At 34.6% G+C, this 23,409-nt stretch overlaps 1 protein-coding gene across 5 annotated transcripts in view; it reads right to left on the reverse strand.

The window, feature by feature from the left end:
* Positions 1-1,098: 1,098 nt before the first annotated feature.
* The window catches only part of rdx (BTB/POZ and MATH domain-containing protein rdx), a 264,099-nt gene continuing 241,788 nt past the window's right edge, over positions 1,099-23,409 (reverse strand). For all 5 annotated transcript variants that reach the window (XM_072535183.1, XM_072535182.1, XM_072535181.1 and 2 more), the window contains 4 exons: positions 13,720-13,897; positions 11,346-11,524; positions 10,904-11,046; positions 1,099-6,940 (listed from right to left, as the gene is read on the reverse strand). In XM_072535183.1, coding sequence (XP_072391284.1) covers positions 6,796-6,940; positions 10,904-11,046; positions 11,346-11,524; positions 13,720-13,897 — 645 coding nt within the window. In that variant the 3' untranslated portion in view covers positions 1,099-6,795. The remainder of the gene's footprint in view (positions 6,941-10,903; positions 11,047-11,345; positions 11,525-13,719; positions 13,898-23,409) is intronic.

The raw sequence follows: 23,409 nt of genomic DNA on the forward strand, positions 1-23,409 counted from the left end.
GAGGGAACCAGAAATGCGCATAAACCATCTTACTAAAGACGAAAAAATGCGCGCCTGGATGGGCAAACCTCTGCACGGGCGACATCTAAATGAGGTCAGTCAAGACCGTGTCGACAATATAGCGTCGACATTTTGGCTGACATCAGGAAAGATGTTCCCTGAAACAGAAGGTTCATTACTCGCCATTCGGGATCAGGTTATACCAACCAAAAATTACCGGAAATATGTCGTCAAATACCCCCAGGTCCAAAATGATAAATGCCGATATGGATGTCAAGCTCAAGAAACCATCCAACACCTTACTGGGGGCTGCCAGGCATTTGCTGCAACTGAATATAATGAACGGCACGACTCGGTAGGAAAGATCATTCATCACGAGATAGCCATCAAACTGAGACTTATCCAAACAAATCATCTCCCATATTATCAATATGTTCTTGAAAGTATACTTGAGAATCATAACTAAAAGCTACACTGCTACTGCACTGTGCTCACAGACCAAACAGTAGCACATAATAGACCAGATCTCATACTAGTTAATAAACTAAAGAGGCAAACAACACTAATTGATGTGGCGATACCCAACAACAATAATCTTCGTGTTAAACAGAACGAAAAGATCGCCAAGTACAGGGATCTGGAAATTCAAATACTAAGACAGTGGAGAATGAAAAGTACCCAGACAATACCTGTTATTCTACTATATATAGTACTATAATCTACTACTGGAGTCTTTCCGAAAAACCTCATAGAAAACATAAAAAAGCTAGGTCTGAATGAACATCTCTACAAGACCATGCAGAAAGCTGTACTGCTCTCAACGTCCAGATGTGTACGAAAATTTTTGGGAGATACTCCAGCATACCAAGTCACTTGGGGCTCGATAACACGGAAAGTGTCCCACCAGAGCTCAATCCTTTTGATACCCTAGGTATCTGGGATGAGGGAATTTTTCCCTTAGAGGGAGTGTGAGCCGTATGGTTAAATCTGAATTTACTAACCATTAAATTTATCACATATATTTATGTAAGCCCCATTAACCTTTGTTACTGTAGGAATAGGATATTGTAGAAGGTAAAATTAATGAGAATTCACTAATAAAGATCGCAAGATTTTATTTATCTGCTGTGTTTGATCTTAAACTTAAACCAGGAGATCAAGACAAATAATAACACTAAAATTACAAATTACAAGGTCGAGTGTCCCCGCATAGGAACCAGCTGTGGTCGTATATATATCACATTTATGTTTTTGTTTTACATAGACTAAACGAAATTTTTGTAATGTAAGATTAAACGTTAAAATGGTTTTTGTTAATGATGAGAACTAAAAAGATCTTGCTGAAGAATAATTACATCCTTATACAAAACTTTTATTTACACAGTTTTTACAACCTAACTTTTAATAATCACTTTGTACAATAGTTGAAGGGTTTTTGCAATTCAATAAATATTTTTGATCCCTTCATACAGTATTTATTGTGATAATCAGTAAATAAAATAAAACAATGGCATTAATAATGAAGTCACTAGACCAAAAATTACGTCAATCCACTCTCCGATAGGCACTATTTAGTAAGCATTCAATTTGTAATATAGACACTTCTAACAAATAACATGCTCTGAGGTAGCTGTCACAGCAAAGAGAAGACAATGTAACAATCATGTAACAACTACGTCACAGTTGAGACAATTGCTAGCAACATACTATTTGTTATCGATGCAGGTCTATTAACAACTTACCAGAGGGTAGCTCAATTTTTAACTTAACAAAGAGTGGATCAGATAACATACTATGTCTAGCCCATGTGACCTAATATCTGTCTTAAATTTTGTAAGAGACATTCTCATTATTCTTCAACCAGATCAATTTAGATCAGAACCAAAATTGCTTCGACATAATGGTTCCGTCGCTTTTAAGAACGATTCCTACGGTACATCGTCTAGTCTATAAGTGCGGCGAGTAAAGACTTTAAATACAACATAACGATTTTATTGAAAAGAACTGCATTCGCTTGAATTTTCTAGAAATTACTCTCGGAAATTGATTTTTGTCATTTTACATAGCCGACAATTTTAAAATGACAATGAGAAGGCTAGGAAATATTGCTAGGTAATACAATTATTAAAGATACTTTGAGGTAGCTACGTTGATCACCTTTTTCCGCAGTATCGACAATTCGCTCAGATAAAATTCAAGCGTAAGCATTTAACACATTAAAAAATAAATCGATTATAAGTATATTAACTTGAATATATCCAGTAAAGAAGGTTATTGATTGACGCTACAAATATTCAACTTAGTTCTTAAAACTGTATATTCCGAAAATAATTTAAGACACAAACACAAATTGAAGTTCCAAGTTAAAAAAAAATGGTGGTCAGTCAAACCTATATGACGAAAATCATTGACAAAATGGGAACTTGAACAAAGGGATATGTAGTCAAAATAAAAGGTAAAATTAATGTTAACAATGAAATTTGACCGAGATAATGAGAGGGTAAATTGGCAGCATATTTGTGACAGCCAGTTAACTTTTCTAGTGGATTTTAACGATTTTGTAAAATGATTCATGTATATTTTAAGTATCTGCTAGTCAAAGATTTTTGATATCAATTAGAATTATCGATTTTGCTGAGCCAATTCATTAAAATGAAAAAAAAAATGTTCTGCAGCTGAGATATAAAAATATTCCTATGATAAGACTGTTGAGATGCTACATATATGTAGTATATGCCTGGACTCTCAAATATTACGATTGAGAAGTAGTACTACTATAAGATACTGTGTATCTACTAAAGATGAGATCCATAGATAGAGTGACAAACATGGAACTGACAACCAGATAGGGAAGGAACTGGCATTTATGACGACTATAACAATAAAAAAAGGGTGAAATATTTGCAACACCATATGAAAGGGCAAAAATACTACTTCAAAATATAAAACAATCAATTTGAGAAACTGGTTTGGCTGCAAATCAAACGAGTCCTTTATTAGCGGTAAAAATTATTTCCAATCTTCGATAGGAGTAGCACAACAAGAAGTCAAAGATTGGCATAAATGATGTTGGCCAAATTACCTCTCCATGTAGATTAGCACTCACTATAACCTCAAACATTAAACCAAGTAATGCGACACATGTTTTCTCTCGAAAAGGACAAAAACGATATCAAGTTGGTTAGTGATGTCTTTACTATTCTTTGTCCTAATATAGCATCTCAAAAAGATAGGCAAATCCACAACGCGGACTGTGGCTTCTGTAATGAAAATAGAAAATCTTTGGAAACATATTATAAGTCTACGTAGCAGATTTTTTACAAACGAGAAGTTCATAGAGAAGAACGGCGACCCGAAAGAAAAGTTTAACTTGTGTTTAAGGTGTCTAAATATCTCAGATCTCTTGTGTTCGTTGTTACTTTTTACAAAAGCGTTTCCAAAAACAAAAAAGCAAAAGTAAAGTCCATCATCATTATTCAAACATCATAATGAGATTACTGGATATCTGAAAGGTACAAATTAATATACTTTTAAAAATTAGTTATATAATTACTCTATAAAGACTCTCTAAGAGAGAATAACACAATAGTGGGGCCAACATCATGACCACATAATTAAATTTAGCAAAAGTATTACAAAAAACATTCTGGTAAAGTATCACATTACGGAATCGAAATAATATTTATAGTATGTCAAAAAATGATTAATTTTAATGATATTTATTGATATATAGTGGTAATAACAATTTTTACCAGAATATTACAGTTCGAATGGTACTTTAAATATAATAAAATATTCATAGTTTTCAAATGTGGCTACTCTTGAATATAGCGTCACCTCGCCGCACCAAAATGAAAACACGTTATCTTACAAAAAAAGAAAAAGTTACATAACAAAACAATCACAGAACAACGAGGAGATTCACAAAAGCTTATTAAAAAAACAAAAGGTATGAAGGTAATCGAACTAATAAAAGAAACATTTTAAAGTATTTTTGTCATTTTATCTTCAAAGTTAAATGAGGTGAATTCATCCATATCAAACTTTCAGTTTGTAACGTATGCACTGCTTTTGAACTAAACTATTTTAAAATTAACACAACCTAAAAAAATTTCTATTTATTTTCATTCCTAGTTTTGGAAAATCATAGACAATCAATTTATACTTTGAGTTTAACTATCATATCTTATCACCAGAAAGATACAGTTTGTCAAATGGTCAGGGATGGGGAAACTACGGCCCGTGGACCATCTCCAGTCCCCGAAACGTTAAAATCTATCCCTGCGTAGTGTGTGGGTGTGTTTGAGTGACCGCGCGCTTCGGCTGGTGCGTGTCGTGTTGCAGTAATTTTATAAGGCCATATCTAGGATACAATACCCAAATATAGTTGCCCGCGCTCGAAAAATAATAGAAAATAATGGCTATTTTTGTTACAAGTTATTTGTGCGAACAATCGTTTATTTTGTAATATTTCACAATAAGTTTTTCCGAAAAATCAATATTTTTATTTCAACAAACAACATAACCAAAAATGCAAAATATATATTTCTTTAGTAAATATTGCCATGCAAAAGAAAAAGTTTCCCCATCACTCGAACTTGTTTCTATTTTTGACAAGAACTTCTTTAGAACTATGGTAGAGATGGGTTAAGCATTCATCCTCCTATGTTTTTTGGTATTCAGTTCCATTGATTTATGTGTTCTTAAATGATAAAGCAAGACAAGCCAGCGCAAGACATGAGAACAAAGGGAATTTCACATAAAATCGGTGTGATCAAGTAACATTTATTAGTTATTTAGTTGTTTTAGCTACTGGCATCAGATAAAGTCTTCTAACTATAAGCGAGAATCAACGGAGTACATATTGAAGGGGAAAACCAAAAACATATATTTTTTTTTAATAGGCTAGCGTTAGACCTAAAATTGATACAAGGGGAAAGGACAAACATACTCAGGAATTGGAAAATCAGATGTAAACCTGGGAGACAAATATCCGAAATCGTCGGAATTGAAACTAAATTAACTAACAGCGGCCGGAATAATATATTATATAAGAGTGTTTTTATTATTTTTTAACGGGCATAATTCTTCAGCAATGGCTGATGTCACCGTTTATACCGAAAAATATTACTCCCAAAGGACTGCAGTCAATCAGTGCAAAGATGTGTAGACATTAATCAATATGTGTATACATGCTTTATTGATTTTGAGAAATCATTAGATAAAGTTAACATGACAAACTGGTTGACTCCTTAAAAACGAAATATACTGATAAACATGGGGTCAGAAATATCACACACTTATATTAGAATCAAGATATAAACAGATACTAATTAACCTTCTGAAGAAGTAAAAATGCTAAGAGGAGTCAGACAAGGATGTGTATTGTCTCTCATACTATTTACTATATATAGTGAAGCCATATTATAGGAAGCTATACTTGGACGGCACAGGGAATCATAATAAATGGAGAAGCATGAACACTGAAAAAAAATCACGATATACAGAAAATAGAATGGTCGAGAGTTGGTGTTATCAGAAAACGGCACATGTACCATGGACAGACTTTATTACAAATAAGGAAGTATTGCTAAATAGTATTCTAAAAACGGCAACAGTAAAATTCAGAAAAAAAGTGATCTAAAATAACAATAAAAAATTAATATGGAGAAAAGAGTATTAAATGAACCAAAAAACTTTTTTTGTTATTTAAACTTGTATTGTTATCAATGTTGTATTATCGTGTTAAAATTCAGTATAACTTAGATAAAGATTAGTAGAATATTTAAATTGTTTTTAAAAAAATGCGACCAATTGTTTCTCGGATAACTAGGTTCGATATATTAAGCATTTGGCACTTCACTCATTACTGAATGCAATCTGACAATATGTAGAGAAAAAGATATACCGGAGTTGTGTAATTAACTATTAGAATTTCTTGTTTATCTGTCAGGAAAAGATTAAAAGAAGCCGGTTTAGGTAGATTACCTGTCAACGCATTGTTACTATAGATCACAGTAAAATTCTATAATTTTATTTGAAATAGAAAACAATATTAATTGTACTGTTGCACTATTTAAAGACGATAAATCCGTTGTTTACGTACATAGCAAGGCCTGTGTTAGCTAACCCCACAGACATAGATAGATGAATTATAGAATGACAGTTAACAACTGACAGATTCGCCAAATTATGACAGCGTTTATCCTAGCTGTAACTGTCTCACAACTTAAAAAAACGATGTTTGGTAATATGTCCGCACAATATATCTTTGAAGTCTTTAAAAATAAAAGTGGACATTAATAAAACTAAAACTGACAACAACAAAAAAACAGTGAAATACATTTTAATACGAAATTGATCAATTAAAAAATACTAATAATATTAAATTTGGTTAACTCCAATAATCAGTTCAAGAGCAACTTATTCATTCTTCAATTTATTACACCAAACTTAAAATTAAAGAGACATGGAGATTTAATAAAAATTTTCTAATATCTAAAATTTTATGGAATTTATTTATTATTGGATTTAATAAAATTTTTCTAAAATCTAAAATTTTGTGGAAAAATATATTAGGTAATACTTCTGTAAACCTCCTCATTACCAGGTGACAAAAAACAAACAGAAATTAAGGACGCCTATCACTAAAAAACAGCACTCGATATCCGTGTGTTTCTGTCTATAATTTACATGAGAGGTGAAAGAGTGTCTCTGGATTTCATTTCTTTCTCTTTAATTTGAACTTTGAACACATTAAAGCAGTCGACTTGGCTTCGTAGCGCTTCACGAGCTTCAGCTCTGCTTCACTCGTTTCCTTGGCGGCCCTATAGGCGGAATTTGTTGTGTCGCTAAAGCTCTAAATGCTTCTGCTATTAGATGTGGATGGGTTTGGATCATTGACTTCCAACCAGGAGTGTCCATCACGTCCGTAGCGTGTCTAAAAAAACGATAATTGATTAGAACAAAAAAATATTTGTTTAAATTTAAAATTTCCTATACAGTCAGACCTTAATTGTACACATTTGATTTTGCTTTGGTAAATATACTAATTTCGTCTAATTGAACCGAGATTATGGTTTAAAAATAAAAATCAAGTTTAAGACCTTTGTACCCTAGAAAAAAGACCTGAATTGCTTTAATTTCCAGTAATAAAAATGGAGTTATATTCGTTGAATATGGGGAAACGGGGGGAAGTTTACAATGTGTAAATTATTTTTCTTAGCCAACAAAAGCATTTGAGACAGTGTTGCCAAAACTGTTAAATTAGCAGCTGATACCGAAGTGCCAGCTGATTCCTGCCAAAACAAATACTTGAGTTTTGGCAGGAATCAATATATACATTATAATGACTACAAGCAGATGTGGGATTAAGTCGCAAAAGCTTTCTAGATTCTATTTCTTGCGGGATCAGTACGGGGAAGTATTGAAAATGTTGTGCGAAACAAACAGTCAATTTCTAGACTCACTCGTCAGACTCTTTAACAATATTTATAACAGCGGGGAGTTTCCTGAAGACTGGCTAGAGTCAACTTTTGTTGCCATACCGAAAAAACCAAAAGCAAAGTCTTGTGATCAACATCGGATGATAAGTCTAATTAACCACATTTCGAAGGCATACACCAAGGTTATTTACAACAGAATAAGCAAAAAATGCGAGGATAACATTGGAGATTCGCAGTTTGGGTTTCGGAATTCTCTTGGGACAAGAGAAGCACTTTTTAGTCTACAGGTACTCATCCAGCGCTGCAGAGATATGAACAAAGACGTGTACATATGCTTTATAGACTACGCAAAAGCATTCGATAACGTAAAGCACGAAAAGATAATTGAAGTTCTCCATAAGATCGGAGTCGACTACAGAGACATTCGAACAATAGCGAGTCTCTATTGGGGCCAAACAGCTAAAGTGAAAGTAGGATCTACATTGACCAATAAAATTGAGATCAAGAAAGGTGTACGACAGGGCTGTATCTTGTCTCCTATTATCTTTAATATATACTCAGAAGAAGTATTTAAGACAGCGCTGGAGGAAAGCACAGAAGGCATAAAGATAAATGGAGAAATAATTAATAACATAAGGTATGCTGATGACACTGTGATTCTAGCAAGTAGCATGGAGGAACTGAGTTGTCTAATGAGTAAGATACAAAAAACAAGTGCACAATACGGACTCAGACTAAATATCACAAAAACCAAATGGATGTTAGTAAGCAAAACCCAACAACCACCACAGCAACTGATATTAGACAATGAAAGAATTGAACACGTGGATTCGTACATCTACTTGGGAACAACAGTTAACTCAAATTGGGATCAAGCAAAGGAAATACGTATAAGAGTAGAAAAGGCAAGAGCATCGTTCACTAGCATGAAGCAAATTTTCACCTCTAAAAGCCTCACCCTACCTCTCAAAATTCGACTTCTGAAATGTTATGTATTCCCGGTTTTGTTATATGGAATGGAGGCGTGGACAATGACCGCAACAATGATGAAAAAAGTAGAGGCCTTCGAAATGTGGGCTTACCGACGTATATTACGTATATCCTGGACTGAGCACGTGACCAACGAAGAGGTACTACGCCGGATAGGTAAAGAGAGAGAGGTAGGAATAAGTATAAAGAAAAGAAAGTTGGAATACTTGGGTCACGTTATGAGACATAATAAATATAGAGTACTACAACTGATCATTCAAGGGAAAATAGACAGCAGAAGGGGTCCAGGGAGGAGAAGACACTCGTGGCTCCAAAACTTGCGGCAATGGTTCGGATTGTCATCTGCTGAACTATTCAGATCTGCCGTAAACAAAGTCAGAATAGCCATGTTGATTGCCAACGTTCGGAACGGACAAGGCACATGAAGAAGAAGAAGCGGGATCAGTACCTTTTGCTTATGTTATCTTGTTAACGATATTTCTCCATTTTTTTCTGTCTCTAGTTTTTCCCTGCCATTCTCTTACTCCTGCGTTTTGTAAGTCTTCTTCAACTTCTTGCAATCACTTTGATATTTATTCTCTTTCCTTTCTTCCTCCTGGATTCCATTCTATTAACGCGTATGTCACTGTCAAAAAATCTATTTCTAATTTTTTAAATTTCAATCCTAATTTCTAGTTTATTTGGTAAAGCATTGTCAAGTGGCTATTCATCATCATTCTGGCTTTACAACCCTCCTCAAGAATTTTTCTCCAGTCGTCCCTATCCATCGTCTTCCTCCGCCAAGCATGTATTCCCATATTTCTCATGTCTTCATCCATGTTATCAAGGAATCTTGTTCTGGGTCTTCCTCTTCTTCTCTGAACAATGGGTCTATCAAGAAGCTTTTTTCTAGCTGGGTCATTTTGTTTCATCCGCATTACATGCCCTATCCACCTCAGACCTCCTATCTTAATATGTTTTACGATAACAGGTTCCTGGTATATTCTATAAAGTTCGAAGTTGTATCGTCTTCTCCACACTCCATTGTCATTCACAGCTCCATATATTCGCCTTAGTACTTTTCTTTCGAAAGATCCTAACATGATTTCATTATTTTTTGTTAAGAGCCCAGGTCTCTGAACCATATGTTAGGACTGGGCGTATTATTGTTTTGTAGAGTTTTATTTTTTTATTTCTCGATATAATTGTGGATTTAAGGAGATTGAGCCCAACATAGCATCTCTTGGCAGTGCAAATTCTGCGGTTATTCTCTGCAATAGTATTATTTTCAGTGTTAAGGAGCGCTTCCAGGTATACAAATTCGTTCACTGCTTCGATTACGTCGTTTTCTATAACAAGTGGTCGTAGGATTTGTGGTTGCGTTCTTATTTTCATATACTTCGTTTTGTTGGTGTTGATTATTAAACCCATTTTTGTAGCTGATTCTTTTAATGCTATTTGTTATTTGCGGGTTATTTGTTTTAAAAGGTTCAGACAGTTCCCCCTGAATTCGTACTCTACATTCAACTTTTTCATAAGTTAGCTTTGTTAAATTTTTCAACTGATTTGGTATCATTGATTAGCTTTGAACATTTCTCTTCTATTCACAGAGTCGTAGGCTGCTTTGTAGTCTATAAATATGTGATGAGTATCAATGCCATATTCCAGTGTTTTTTCCAAAATTTCTTTCAGGGTTGTAATCTGATGAATTGTTGATTCACCACCTCTGAAACCAGCCTGATATTTTCCTGGGTAATTCCTCTGTGGTTAGAGCATTCAAAGATATCTCTTTTTTTGTGTATGGTGCAAAGTATTCCAATTGTCCAATCATTGGGGAGGGTTTTCTGTGTTCATATTTCTTTTATAAGCTGCATGTGGCTATTATACAATGGAAATATCTTTCTTGGGCGTAACATTGAGAGATAGGATGAGAATTGAAAAAGTTCATAGAAGGAGTGGTGTAGAGGACATTATAATACACATAACTAAAATTAAATGGAAGTGTATAGGGGACATCGCCAGAATGAAAGATAATAGATGGATCAAAGAGGGACTTGGCAGTGGAAACCAAGAGATGATAGAGGAAACCCTATAAAACCACCGAAGAGATGGAGTGACGACATGGAGGATATGTACCAACTTCATTGCAAAAGCGAAAGATCTGAATGGAAGTTTTTAGGAGACCTATGCTCAGCAGTGGACGACCGAAGGCACGCCTATGTCTGCCAATAACTTAAATATAGAAACAGATTTCTATTGTATTCGGATTTTTTATGGGACGAAGACGGTGTATACTGAAAGCTTAGGTCTAATTGCAATGGGAATATTTATATAAAATTATTAAGACGTTTTGCCCACCTTGCAAGCGCTTTACAAACAATCTCAATTTATCTATCAATATCAAACTAGACGGTAGTTATAGGTTCGTTACAAATAAAGGTTGTAATTACTAAATATCAAAAATTTGAGTGTTTTTATATAAAACTTACGTATTAATAAAATCTATGGCTTGAGCTTTAAGCTGGTCGGCACTATGTAAGTCGGCCAGAATGAGAATTTCTGCTGCGTTTTCTATTGATAAATTTGTACATAATGCTTCTTCACACATCACTTTCAGCCTCTCGAGAGCATACTGTAACAAAAATTATTATGTTTTAAATAAGATAAATTTTTTATTGACAGATTACAACATATTAAACAAGTGTATAGTCAGACAAAAATACAAAAAGAAGTAAACTTCCTATTTGTCATACACTTCCTACAGAATAACAATAAAAATAGAATATCGATAGGATGATACAATGAATCTTAAGAAATATTCCTTGTTCTGCTTCATACCAATGATGAATTTTCTTTAATATACTAACTTAACATTTACTACATGAATATTATTGCTACTATGATAAAGAGTATCGGTTAATAGTTAGTTACCTTATCTGCTGCCGCTAGCAGATCATCAGCCATTTTTTCGAGATTTGAGGCCTTTCCCGTGTAGATAAACCTCAGCATCTCTCGCAATACTTCGTGGTCCACGTCTGTTATATCAACTCGATTGTGTTTCCGTTCCTCCATTTCGTGTTCGAACATCGCCTGGAAGACGGGGCTGCGTGCTGTAAATAAAACATAAATATGTATAAAAAGCTAGATCAGATTATACAACTATTGAAGTAACTACCATATATATTTCCGTAATCTCTCGGAAGGAGTATTCAAATGGTTCAATAATGGCTAATCAATCATCTCAATAAATGGCCGAAAAATAAACAATATACGGTTTACCGACGATACAGCCCTCCTTGCCAACACCCAAGAAGACCCGATTGAACTCACACGGCTGGTTGAAAATGGGAGTAAAAGGTTTGGTCTGGAATTAAAAATAGCAGAGACAAAAATCATGATAGTGGATAGGCAACACAACAATCATCCATATATAACCAAAATTTACCGTTTGATGTATAAACTCATTCTTGTATCTGGTATCATTGATACCACAGGGACGCTCCAGGAAGAGATAAAACGTAGATGTAATCTAGTCAAGATTCCTATGGGGAAGATGACCAAAATATAGAAAGACCCCAATATTAAAAAAACCCTAAAAGTGAGATTGGTCGACTAATTAATATTCTCAGTACCGACATACGGATGCGAATATTGGACACTAAGGCAATCAGGAATTTCCATTCTAAAATAACTAAAGACCACTGAGAGACTTTCTTGCTAGATCCAACTGCAACAATTAAAATATTTTGGATTGGATTATATTTTGGGCATGTCATGAAGTTAGACATAGACAATATGGGATTTGAGAAAGGCACTCTGGTCAAAACAGCTGTAGTGATAATAATTTAAAATAAATTTTGTGGAAGTGTTGAAAACAACAGTTTTCAGTGTTTTATTGTTAGATAAAATGAATTTCCATCAAGTAACGGTCGAATTAATCACTTATATGGGAGAATCATCTTTCAAAGAAAGGTCGAAAAGCACGAGGAAGATCTCCAAGATGTATTGACCAGATCACAGATAGTTGTCAAAGACCTGTGCATGATGTAATAGAAATAACCAGAGACGGAAATCTATTGAGTCGGACCATACCCGATATCACAATGATTACTACACTTCCTCAAGAGAGTTAAGACTGAAAAGGGAGCGTTTAAGTATTACGTAACTTTTAACGTTTTACAAGACCCCCCCCCCCTACCTAAACCCTACGTAACCCCTAAGTGACCACTTTCAAAAAGTCTAGTATTTCTTTCATGTAATTGTAAACATCATTATCTATTTTTCTTTTGTTGGCATCTGAAATAGTAAAATTATTTTGCTGATGTTTTTTCTGTATTCGTTTTAGCCTAACTCTTGCATCAGGGACTAAACGGTTGTGATTCGATCCAATATCTGCTCCAGAGTATCTCGTAACTCTACTGATGAGTTCCTAAATTTTTGTTGATAAGAATGAAAGACAAAGATAGGTATTGAAAAAAAAAACACTCAATTATAGTTACTACTCCTCATAGGTTTGTCAGGCAGTCCGATTCTTTCATTACTGGCATTCCGAAAGCAAACGAATGAATAGGGTTCCGGAATTGTTAAACCACTTGCATCAACTTCGTCTTGCGTCTTCGTTGAACCAATCGGCATGCTCAGACGATGTTTTATTGTAGCGCACAATCCAAAGAAGCTCTTTTGTCCTTTTGGCAGCAAGTTTCTGTGAGATGCACTATTGAGGGATGTGAAATAGATCCTACTGGTTGCACATATTCTGTTACTAAAGTCCCATTGTAGTGATAAACAAAATAAATCGTAGGGCCTCTAAACAAAGATTTTTGAAGGGCTGGCATTCCATTTGGCTCACTCTATCTGCTGCTTCAACACCAGTAAAAATGGTCGGGTTTTGACACCCGTACCATAACAAAAAAAAAATAATGTGTTTTTTGTGGAGTCCAGTGTACAATCCTTTGTGTTTTTTTCATTGTAACGCGTTGTTCGAACCCCCCCCCCCCAATTATTCACATATTGCAAATTTGAGCTTTAGAAATGAGAAAACTATTAAAAATGTCCAAAATAACAAAAGCATGAAGAAGAATACATAGTACCTTTTTATTTATATTTTAGTAGCATTTATTATTATATAAAAATGTTTCATTTAAGATAACACACATTACAACAACAAACATGCAAAACGGTGAATTCTTATTTCAATTTTTTTTTTAAATTAAGTTCCAGATTAACTAAACGTTAAAAAGAAAATGAAAGATTTGTAAAAGAAAAACGTGTGAAAAATGTATGGAGTAATAAAACTAAAAATTACCTGCCAATATCGCCTTGTGTGCTTGAAACTCCCTACCACCAACTGACAACGTGACATCACTGAATTTCTGATTCTCAAACAGTAATCCTAAATCATCTGATAATCTACATTCTGGAACCTTAAACTGTATTGTATTCGACTGGCCTGAAATATTTACACTATCCGCTACTACACTTACCTGAAAAAATAAAATAAAATAGAATTGTATGATTTGTAGAGAAAAGGTAAATGTGGTAGTTGCATTATTCAAGATGTTTAAAATAAATATTTTGATAAAATTTTGTGTTTTCAAGCAAGCAATCAATTTGATTTAACCCAGCCTGTGAGACTTGTGCACCCTTTGTAATCACATTCGGGTGCAACAATTTATTGAAGCGAGGTGTATTAATTCGTGTAAACAGGAACCACTCTACCGCGCTCCAATGCTCCAGACCATCCCTTTCCCCCCTATAGCATTCTGGTGCGCGATAGGGGCACAGCTATCAGCCAAATCTGTTCGTGTGGGAGTCCTGGGTACAAGAACTCAAACACAGTTTCAATTGCGGGCTAGCGTGAGACGCTTTTATCTGTCGGGCCTCAAGTCTCTGCTACGGGCTATGCCCAGTTCGGCGACTCGGTGCTCGAGGATGTGAGTCCTTCGTGCCCAGGTTTTGGTGTTTTTGTTAGTGTTTTGGTTGGCTTTCGCTTTTTTATTAGTAGTTCTTTATTTTTTTGCCGGTTTTTTTATTTTTTGTAATTGTTATTTAATCTTATATTTTATATAAGATCTTAGTAGATAACCAATGTTTTTGTATAAAAAAATTCATATGCTAGCTTATGATAATGAAGAGAAAAACGATAATATATTTCTATTGTCTATTCTATAACTAAATCTTGATAAAGTAAAATTCAATAGAGCCATGCTTAACTCAACTCACATAGTAGGCCAATTATTAAGTTTTTACTCGACACAACTGTATAGAAAGGTTTGACAGTTGAAATGTGTAGTACGAGATATTACAAAAAGACTCTCATCTAGGGATTTAAATCATCATCCGTTTAAATAAACAGTTTTGCTCATAACTTAAAAACTTTTCTATTTAGAGATTTGACGTCAACACACAACTTTTTTCAGAAAACATACAAAAAATGAGATATGCTAAATTAAATTCGCTTAATAAACAAAAAATTTATTGCAAAATGAACAACAAACTCGATGTTTTTGAATACTGTTAGTAGTGGATTTAAAGAAGATAACACAGAAGTGGCTATAGACTCATTTGGATATGGTGAGCGAAACGATAGAGGAAGTATGCTACTAAATTTTTTGTTGCATCATCAGCTCTATGTCAGAAACACATTTTTCAAAAAGAACCAACAACGTAAATTGATGTAGGCTAGTCCAGATGGCATAACGAAAAACGAAATTGATTTCATAATCACAAACCAAAAAAATATTGTCCAAGATGATATAGTAATTAATAAACTCACTGTTGTGACTCATCCATTGGTTATAGCAAAAATATTAATCAACATTAGAAGAGAGAGAGAGAGAGAGAGGGGGAGAGCAATGTTAGCAAATAGGCATTCTAATAAATGGAAATCGACAGATGATAGAGTAGATTATCAGAATCTCATAACTTCAGAACTCCAAGTAGAACATAAAATGAATTAGACATAGGTGACAAACATGCAAATAAATACTGCGATTGAAAACGCTCATAGAAAATATAAGGAAAAAGATAAGGAGGATAAACTCACCCAAGCTATTAAAGATCTTATAAACAAAAGAAGAGAATTGAAAGACAAATTCACAGATAATTTTGTAACACTTAAGACAAATAAACATAGATATTTCAAAATCATTTCGAAAATATGTCAGAGATTACATCACTAAACCCATAGCTCAAGCCATTGATATAAATACATTTTTAAAGGTTCTGCGCCGAAAAATTAATGAAGGATCGAAAAATATTTGCAAACTTGCAAATAAAAAGGGAAAAACTAAAAAAAAATAAAGAAGATATCTTAAAAATTACTCAAGATTTTTACTCAGACCTGTAAATTCGAGAAGAACTTTCAGATCATAAACAAAGCCAAATGCCAAAAGTCCAAAATGTAGGCTCAGAAGACATCCCAGATAGAACAACAGAGGAAATAAAAAGAGCTCTCTCGGATATCAAAAACAATAGCTGAAATCAAAACCTGAAAAAGATGGGATAGTCATAAAACAAATCAAAGAAGGAGGAGAAACGTTAATGTTTGTTTGACGACAAGATGACAATGCCAAATGCATAATGTACAAATGCATAATAAAAACCATAATGCACAAAAAGGTGATATTTCAGACCTAAAGAACTACAGACCTATTAATTTGCTCTCCCATACATACGAACCATTAATGAAGATAATAACAAAGGGCTTCTGAAAAAACTGGATAGTTATCAACCTTGGCAACAGGTTGGGTTCCACTCCAGATACCGAACAAATGATCATGTACAAGTGTACATAGATCATCATAAAATTTTTCAAGAATTGGCTGACTGCTGTATCGACTATCGATATATTGCCTTGACTAAGAGCATCTACGAAATTGCTATAGCTTTTGCCCGATTGCATAAAGATACTAGAACGTTCCGAATATAACGTGGAATTACACAGGGTGATACTATCTCCCCGACATTGACAGCTGTAATATATGTTCAAGCGAATGGAACGAGAGGATAATATGGGAACTAATATAAATGGAGAGGATCCGAATCGCCTAAGATTTGTCGATGATATCATTATAATATCTGATAGAGTTGATAAAGCTACAAAAATGCTGAAACGCACAATTTGTCTTAAAATTAACACCTCAAAGACAAATTTGAAGTGAAAATCGAAACGTCAAAATAAACTTATTTTACAGTAAATTTTCGTGTCGTTACACACACATTTTTGAAAGACTTGCTAAAAATCGGCTTATCTCTGCACTCCTGAGTTTACATACGAATGAAAAATGGCTACAAGAAGTTGGAAAAATATTTACTTTTGAATAAACACAATGAAAATATTAATAATAAGAAATGTAATAACGTTATTACACCAACAAAACAGTTACCTAATGGCTTCCAGGTACAAGAAGAGAGTAACTTTGAACAAATAATGGAAAACTGTATAATAGAAGAATCAATAATGAAAGGCTGCAACTAGTAAATGTTAAGAAACTAAGTCAATCGAAGTTGATGAAAAGACCAATTAAACTATAAATTTAGTATTTATCTAGTTGTACACTTAATGCCAAACTCGGTACCAAACTATTATTAATCTTTCTCTTGCACCCTATGGAAATTTTGTGTCACAGCAACTTGGAGAACAAAACAAATAAATAGAAAGGAAATAAATTACTTTGTGACCAAGAAATACATAATCAAAACCTTTTAATAAATTTAAAAATAGGGTAAAACTAATACTTCTTCTTCTTATGGTGCCCTATCCAATTAGTGGATGTTGACGACAATTCTGGCATACTCCTCTCGGTCTTGTGTAGCTTAAAGAGTGCATGGGCATCGAGGTTTGTCCAATCCCTTATGTTTTTAAGCCAAGAGTATTTCTTTCTTCCGATGCTCCGTTTTCCTTCTATCTTCCCTTCCATAATAAGCTTTAAGAACTGGTACTTGGAATTTCGAAATATATGACCCAGATAAGCAGTTTTTCTTCTTTTTATTATTGGCAGCAATTCTCGTCCTCTGCCTATTCGATTTAATACTTCGACATTTGTTGTCTGATCTGTCCAGGGAATTTTAAGTAGTCTTCTAAATACCCACATTTCAAAGGCCTCCAATCGGTTTATCACATTGGTCTTTGTGGTCCAGGTTTCTACACCATTTAGCAGTATGGAGTAAATGTAACATTTTACACAGCGATATCGAAGCGTTAAGTTAAAGGCTGCTGTTGCTTAGCAAGGTTCTCATATTAGTAAATGCTGTTCTGGCTTGCTCAATCCTGCTACGTATCTCTATGTCTGGATCTAGATGTTCGGATGTTCTTATTGTTTACTCTTATATTTAATTGCATATTTCGTGTTCTGCTAACCACCATTACCTTCGTCTTGTCTATATTAATCTTCACAATAATAATACTAATACAATACAATAACTAATACAATAATCTCATTTTATCCACAGCTTTATTGACGATTGTGCACAAATAATTTCGACAACTAAAAGTACCCTTTCAGATGAAGCAACTGGTGTCGGACACCGGTATCCGCCACCAGTGTTCAATTGCAGTAAAGCATTGTTTTAAATGAACGATTACAGACGAGCAACTTGACGACGACTAGTGTCCTACTGATTTTAGTTGCTCAGTAGTCGCCGACTAGTGTCTCACCTTCGCCACCAATCCGGCAACCGGACCCTGTTTTATTTTTAGCAGAGTATTGTTTTCAATCGAAAGGTTCACACGTGTCACTTTTAGTGTCTTGTTTCCAGTTATGTTTTAATAATTTAAAAAGTAAGTATGAAAGATAATTTAGATTTCAGTACAGAAGATTTTATAACTGATGTTGAAGAAGAACCAATTTTCTCGGCCCATAAATTAAAACAATATAGCCACAACATTGTTAAAAGAAATGCATAGAGAGGAATAATATCAAAATTTAAAAAATATACAGAAAGAGAGCAAAAAGCTTTTGATATTTCTGCAGTAATTTTGGATGCACCCATAACCTTTTCTTTATTTGTCCCCTCCTGCGTCACCTTCGAATTAATAACAATGCACTTGTCGCTAATGTTATTTTACCGAGATTCATGTTTAAACTGATGTAATTATAATTAGTGTCAGCCACCGGTGTTTCGTTTGAGTGGCGGACGAACCACCGGTAGCGGACACTGGTGTCCGACACCAGTCGGTTCGTCTGAAAGGGTACTAAATCACGCATGAAATAGACACATAAGTGAGAAAATAGACATACGAGACACTAAATGGACAATAACAGAACATCAAGTTAAAAATGCAATACGAGAACTAAAAAATAGAAAAACGACAGAAGATACAATTACAAACGAACAAATAAAATATGGAGGACTTCCAATAAAATAATGTAGGAAAAGAAAGTGTACCTCAAGAGTGAAAAACAAGCATTACTTATTACATTCATATTTTAAAAAGGCAACCGAAAATATCGTTGGCCAGTAGCAAAGATGAGATCTATTGATGATCACACATTTCACAAAACAGCAAAAGAATACCTGATGACAATATCAACAGATAAAATGGAATGTATAACTTATACCCAAAGAACCAATCAGATGGAAACATCGAAGAATAAGATAGAAACAAGAGCTGATACAAAGAACACAAAACAGGCCCTAAGAATAATTGAGATGAAGACCTTAAAAACTAGATGGGATCGAATAAGAAACGAAAATATCGGGTCAAAATCTGATGTCCAAGGTATAGTGAGATGGAGAAGCTAACGAAAATACAATTGAAATGTAACATGTAACGAAAATGGGAGAAGATAGAATTGGAACAATTGTAAGATATGGTAAATTAAACGGAAGAACGCTACCGGGAAGATCACCATAGAGATGGCAAAACAGCTGATCTGCGGAATCACAAATAAGACTAAATTACTCAGTAAACATAGGCCATAGACCTAACGTATGAAAAAGAAAAACTAAATGACTTTACAATAAATCTATTTTGAAAAGCAAATCATTTTTGATACGTGTTACTAAACATTTTGTATTTATCTGTACTGTTTACTATTTGAGGGAGAGAAAAAATATTAAAATTTTTGTTGAATAGTTTATGGTAAAAATTAAGAAGTGACGTCCGAGGAAATGGTTGGAAACAGTAAGTCGTGATCATTCGAACGAATATTGTTATTAAAAACTAATTGAATAATAGTGTTAAAAAAAATTACTTATCACATCACTAAACTAAAATCAATGATTAAAATTTAAGAAAATTGCACATTTATATTACTTTTTCGCTTTTTCTCCGATAGTTTGATTTACGAATACTTTTTTTGAAGTAAAGAGACATATTTAAATAGCATTTACACAGAAAATAATTTTTAAAAATGTATGTCAACACAAACTAATATGCCTAGTAAAATAAATTAAGACAAAAAATCGGACTTGTTTTTAATGATGGTATAAAATTAATTTGTTAATTGCATAGAAATGTGATTCCTTTGACCTCTGTGACTTTTTAAAAAGCTATCATAATTTATAAACCTATACATATATTATATGATTCACTTATTCATTACCAACTGTAAAACTGTGATGTTATTGTGCACATTTGCTATGCTGTGAGGTATGCAATATATATATATATATATATATATATATATATATATATATATATATATATATATATATATATATATATATATATATATATATACATTGACCAAAATGCTTTTAAAATGCGGAACAGGAGGAAAAAGGAATAAGCATTGAAGGTGAACACTTCCTTGGAGCAGGAGTAATAACCTGCGATTTTAAAGACATGTTGGAAGAACTTGTTGTAGTAACAGAGAAAGTGGAACTGAAGATTAAGGAAACCAAAACACCCAATACCCAGTAACAACATCAAGGTCGGACAAAAAGAAATTAAGCTCACTTACAAAATCAGCAGAGAGAAGTGGACAAAGAGAGTTATAAAGAAGAATATCCCTTAGCTGGGCTGCCTATAGCAAATTATGATATTTCTTTAAATCGGACGTGCCCATCAGCATCAAGCAAAGGCGTTCAGCCAATGTGCCTTGGCAGTCCTTGGCCTCCTAAAAAACCATAAAGCCCCAGGCCCAGACGGCATACAGGCGGAACTACTAAACAAAGGGAGAGAAAAGCTCCACCTTGAGATATATCATCTTATAAGAGAAGTCTGGGAAAGAGAAGAAATACTGAAACACTGGTATGAAAGCTATATAGTACCTATCCACAAAAAGGCAGACAAACAAATATGTCGGAACTATAGAGGAATATCGTTAAACAATAAAACGTACAAAATTATATCCATAATACTGTCTAGAAGGTTAACTCCATACGCAGAGGAAATAATAGGAGACTACCAAAGCGGATTCAGACTTAGAAGGTCGACCATAGACCAAATACTCGTCCTACGCCAGGTGTTGGAAAAAAAACTGGGAACTCAACCGTGATATACACCAAACCTTCGTGGACTTTAAACAAGCTTACGATTCTGTTAGCAAAGAAGCATTGTGGCAGACCATGGTAGAAATGGGAATACCTGAAAGCTGGTACGATTAGCACAGGTGAGCACAGAGAACGCTTCCGCACGGATCAGAATTGGCAGCACCACGTCGGAGGAATTCCTCATTGACACCGGGCTTAGACAAGGAGATCCTCTCGCCCCCCAGCTATTTAATTTTGCACTGGAACATGCGGTAAGGAAAGCTCAACCACAATTGACAAACAGATTTGCAGCCCAAGGATCAAAAATACTATAGGCGTTTGCGGATGACGTGGACACAATTGCACAATCAACCAGAGTTGCAAAAGAAGTTTTCACCCTATTCGAAAACGGAGCCAAGGAAGTTGGTCTGAAGGTCAACGAGGACAAGACCAAGTACATGGTATACGAAGGTAGTACGAAGAACCCAAGAGACAAAACGTAACAATTAATGAATACAACTTTGAAGTCGTCAAAGAATTCAAGTACCTGGGAGCGATCATAACATCTGAAAATAAATATTGAAAAGGACGTGGCAGCCAGGATCATTGCAGGAAACAGGGCATATTACTCATTAATGACCATACTTAAATCAAAAATACTCTTAACACCAGCAAAAATAAAAGTGTACAAGACAATAATTCGTCCCAAAATAACGTATGGAAGCGGGACATGGACTCTGAACCAGCTGGAAACGAGAAAATTACTGGTACGGGAAAGAAAGATACTGCGGACTATCTATGAGCCTTGCAGAGAAGACACAACAGGAGAATGGAGAAGAAGACACAACGATGAACTCCAGACAGTATATGGAGATGAAAACATAGTACGCTACATTAAAGCAAACCGAATAAGATGGGCGGACCACGTACTAAGATCAAGTGACGAAAGACTCCTGAACGCCACATTCTGGGAAAGGCCAGATGGCAGATGGTCAGTTGGTCGCCCAAGAAAGAGATGGAAGGACGCAGTAGCCAGTGATCTACGCAAAATGGGAATACAGCAATGGGAAATAGCTGCTCAGGACCGACAACAATGGAGAGAAATAGTAAACGCGGCCAAGACTCACATAGAGTTGTAGAGCCAAATGCTGATGATGATGATCTACCCTTGGAAGGGGATCATTGTTAAGTAATATTTGAGGTTAATCGCTATAGCATTTAGTGAATACTATGTGGCTTGATTTAGATTCATTTAGATTCAACGGGATCTGAATGTACCGCCATTATATTGTCCGCAAATGTAGCTGTATGTATTTTATTGTCAGTAGGCAAACCGGAGGTAAATATTAGGTAAAGAATCGACCCAAGAACGCTACCTTGTGAGGAACGCCTACCTTTATAAGATGTAGACCGGTTTTTCGTCTTCATATTTTACCTGGAAATATCTTTCTTTTAGGTACTTATGAGTATAGTATGTCATGCATGTAGGTCCTTTTTTAGTTTATACAGTAGTCTCCTTTCGCGATAGTTCTTTCATAATTTTTCCCGTAATTAAGTCGTGTCCTGGAGCTTTTTTGAGGTCTAGGTCTGTTTTTATAATGCACTGTACCTCATTTGGTGTAATATGTTGTATTTGTTCATCTGATGGTGTTCTAGAATCAAGAAAGGCTATGATTTCGTCATCTGTATCTTCTCATCTCAACCGCACAAGACAGAGACAGATGGAAAGAGCTGAGGGAGACCTATGTCTAGCAGTGGACGCATACAGGTTGATGATGATGATGATGATCTTCTTATTTGTATGTTGAGAGTGGTTTAAAAACTCTTTCAATGTGTGAAGCGAAGATTTCTGCTTTGTCTTTATTTGTTTTTGCCCAACTTCCATCAGGTTTTCTTATAGGTGGGATAAGTTCTTTGGATTGCTTTAATTTTTAGTTGCTTTCCATAAGCTGTAATTTGTATCCTCTGTCGACGTTAGGTTTTCGACATAGTTTTGGAAGCTCTCCTTTTTAATGCTTGATTGGTAGTTTTTTAAACGTTTGACTGCCTGTTATAGCTTGTTTTATCTGCAGGGTGTGTTGTGTTTTGCCAGATCTTTTGTAGGTGGCGTTTCTTTAATCTACTCTCTTATACTAAGAGGGCAGTGACTTCTGTTTTGGGTTCTGACTAATGGTTTAGTTGATTCCCACGAGACATACTGTATTAGTTCTGTAAATTTTTGTACTTGGTTTTTAAATTCTTGGTGTGGTTTTAAAGATGTGTTGAAGTTTACTTCATTTTCTAATATTACACTAAATAAATTCCAGTTGATAGCTTGATTGTGGAGTATCAGTGGTTTTGGTTTTTGTTGGATATTTGTATGAATCGCAGCTATTACTGGTTTATGATCTGAGGTACTATCATAATTAGATTTGATAGTGAGGTATTTGTTGGAGAATCCTTTGGTTACAAAGAAGTCAAGGCAATCTGGGTACTTCTGAGGATCTGTAGGACAGCAGGTTAGTGTATAGGTGGACAGATGATTTAGGTATAGTTCTTGAATGACTTGAAGGTTTATACTAGATTAATATTTTGG

The sequence above is a fragment of the Diabrotica undecimpunctata genome, chromosome 6 (assembly GCF_040954645.1).
Source record: "Diabrotica undecimpunctata isolate CICGRU chromosome 6, icDiaUnde3, whole genome shotgun sequence".
NCBI classification, from domain to species: domain Eukaryota; kingdom Metazoa; phylum Arthropoda; class Insecta; order Coleoptera; family Chrysomelidae; genus Diabrotica; species Diabrotica undecimpunctata.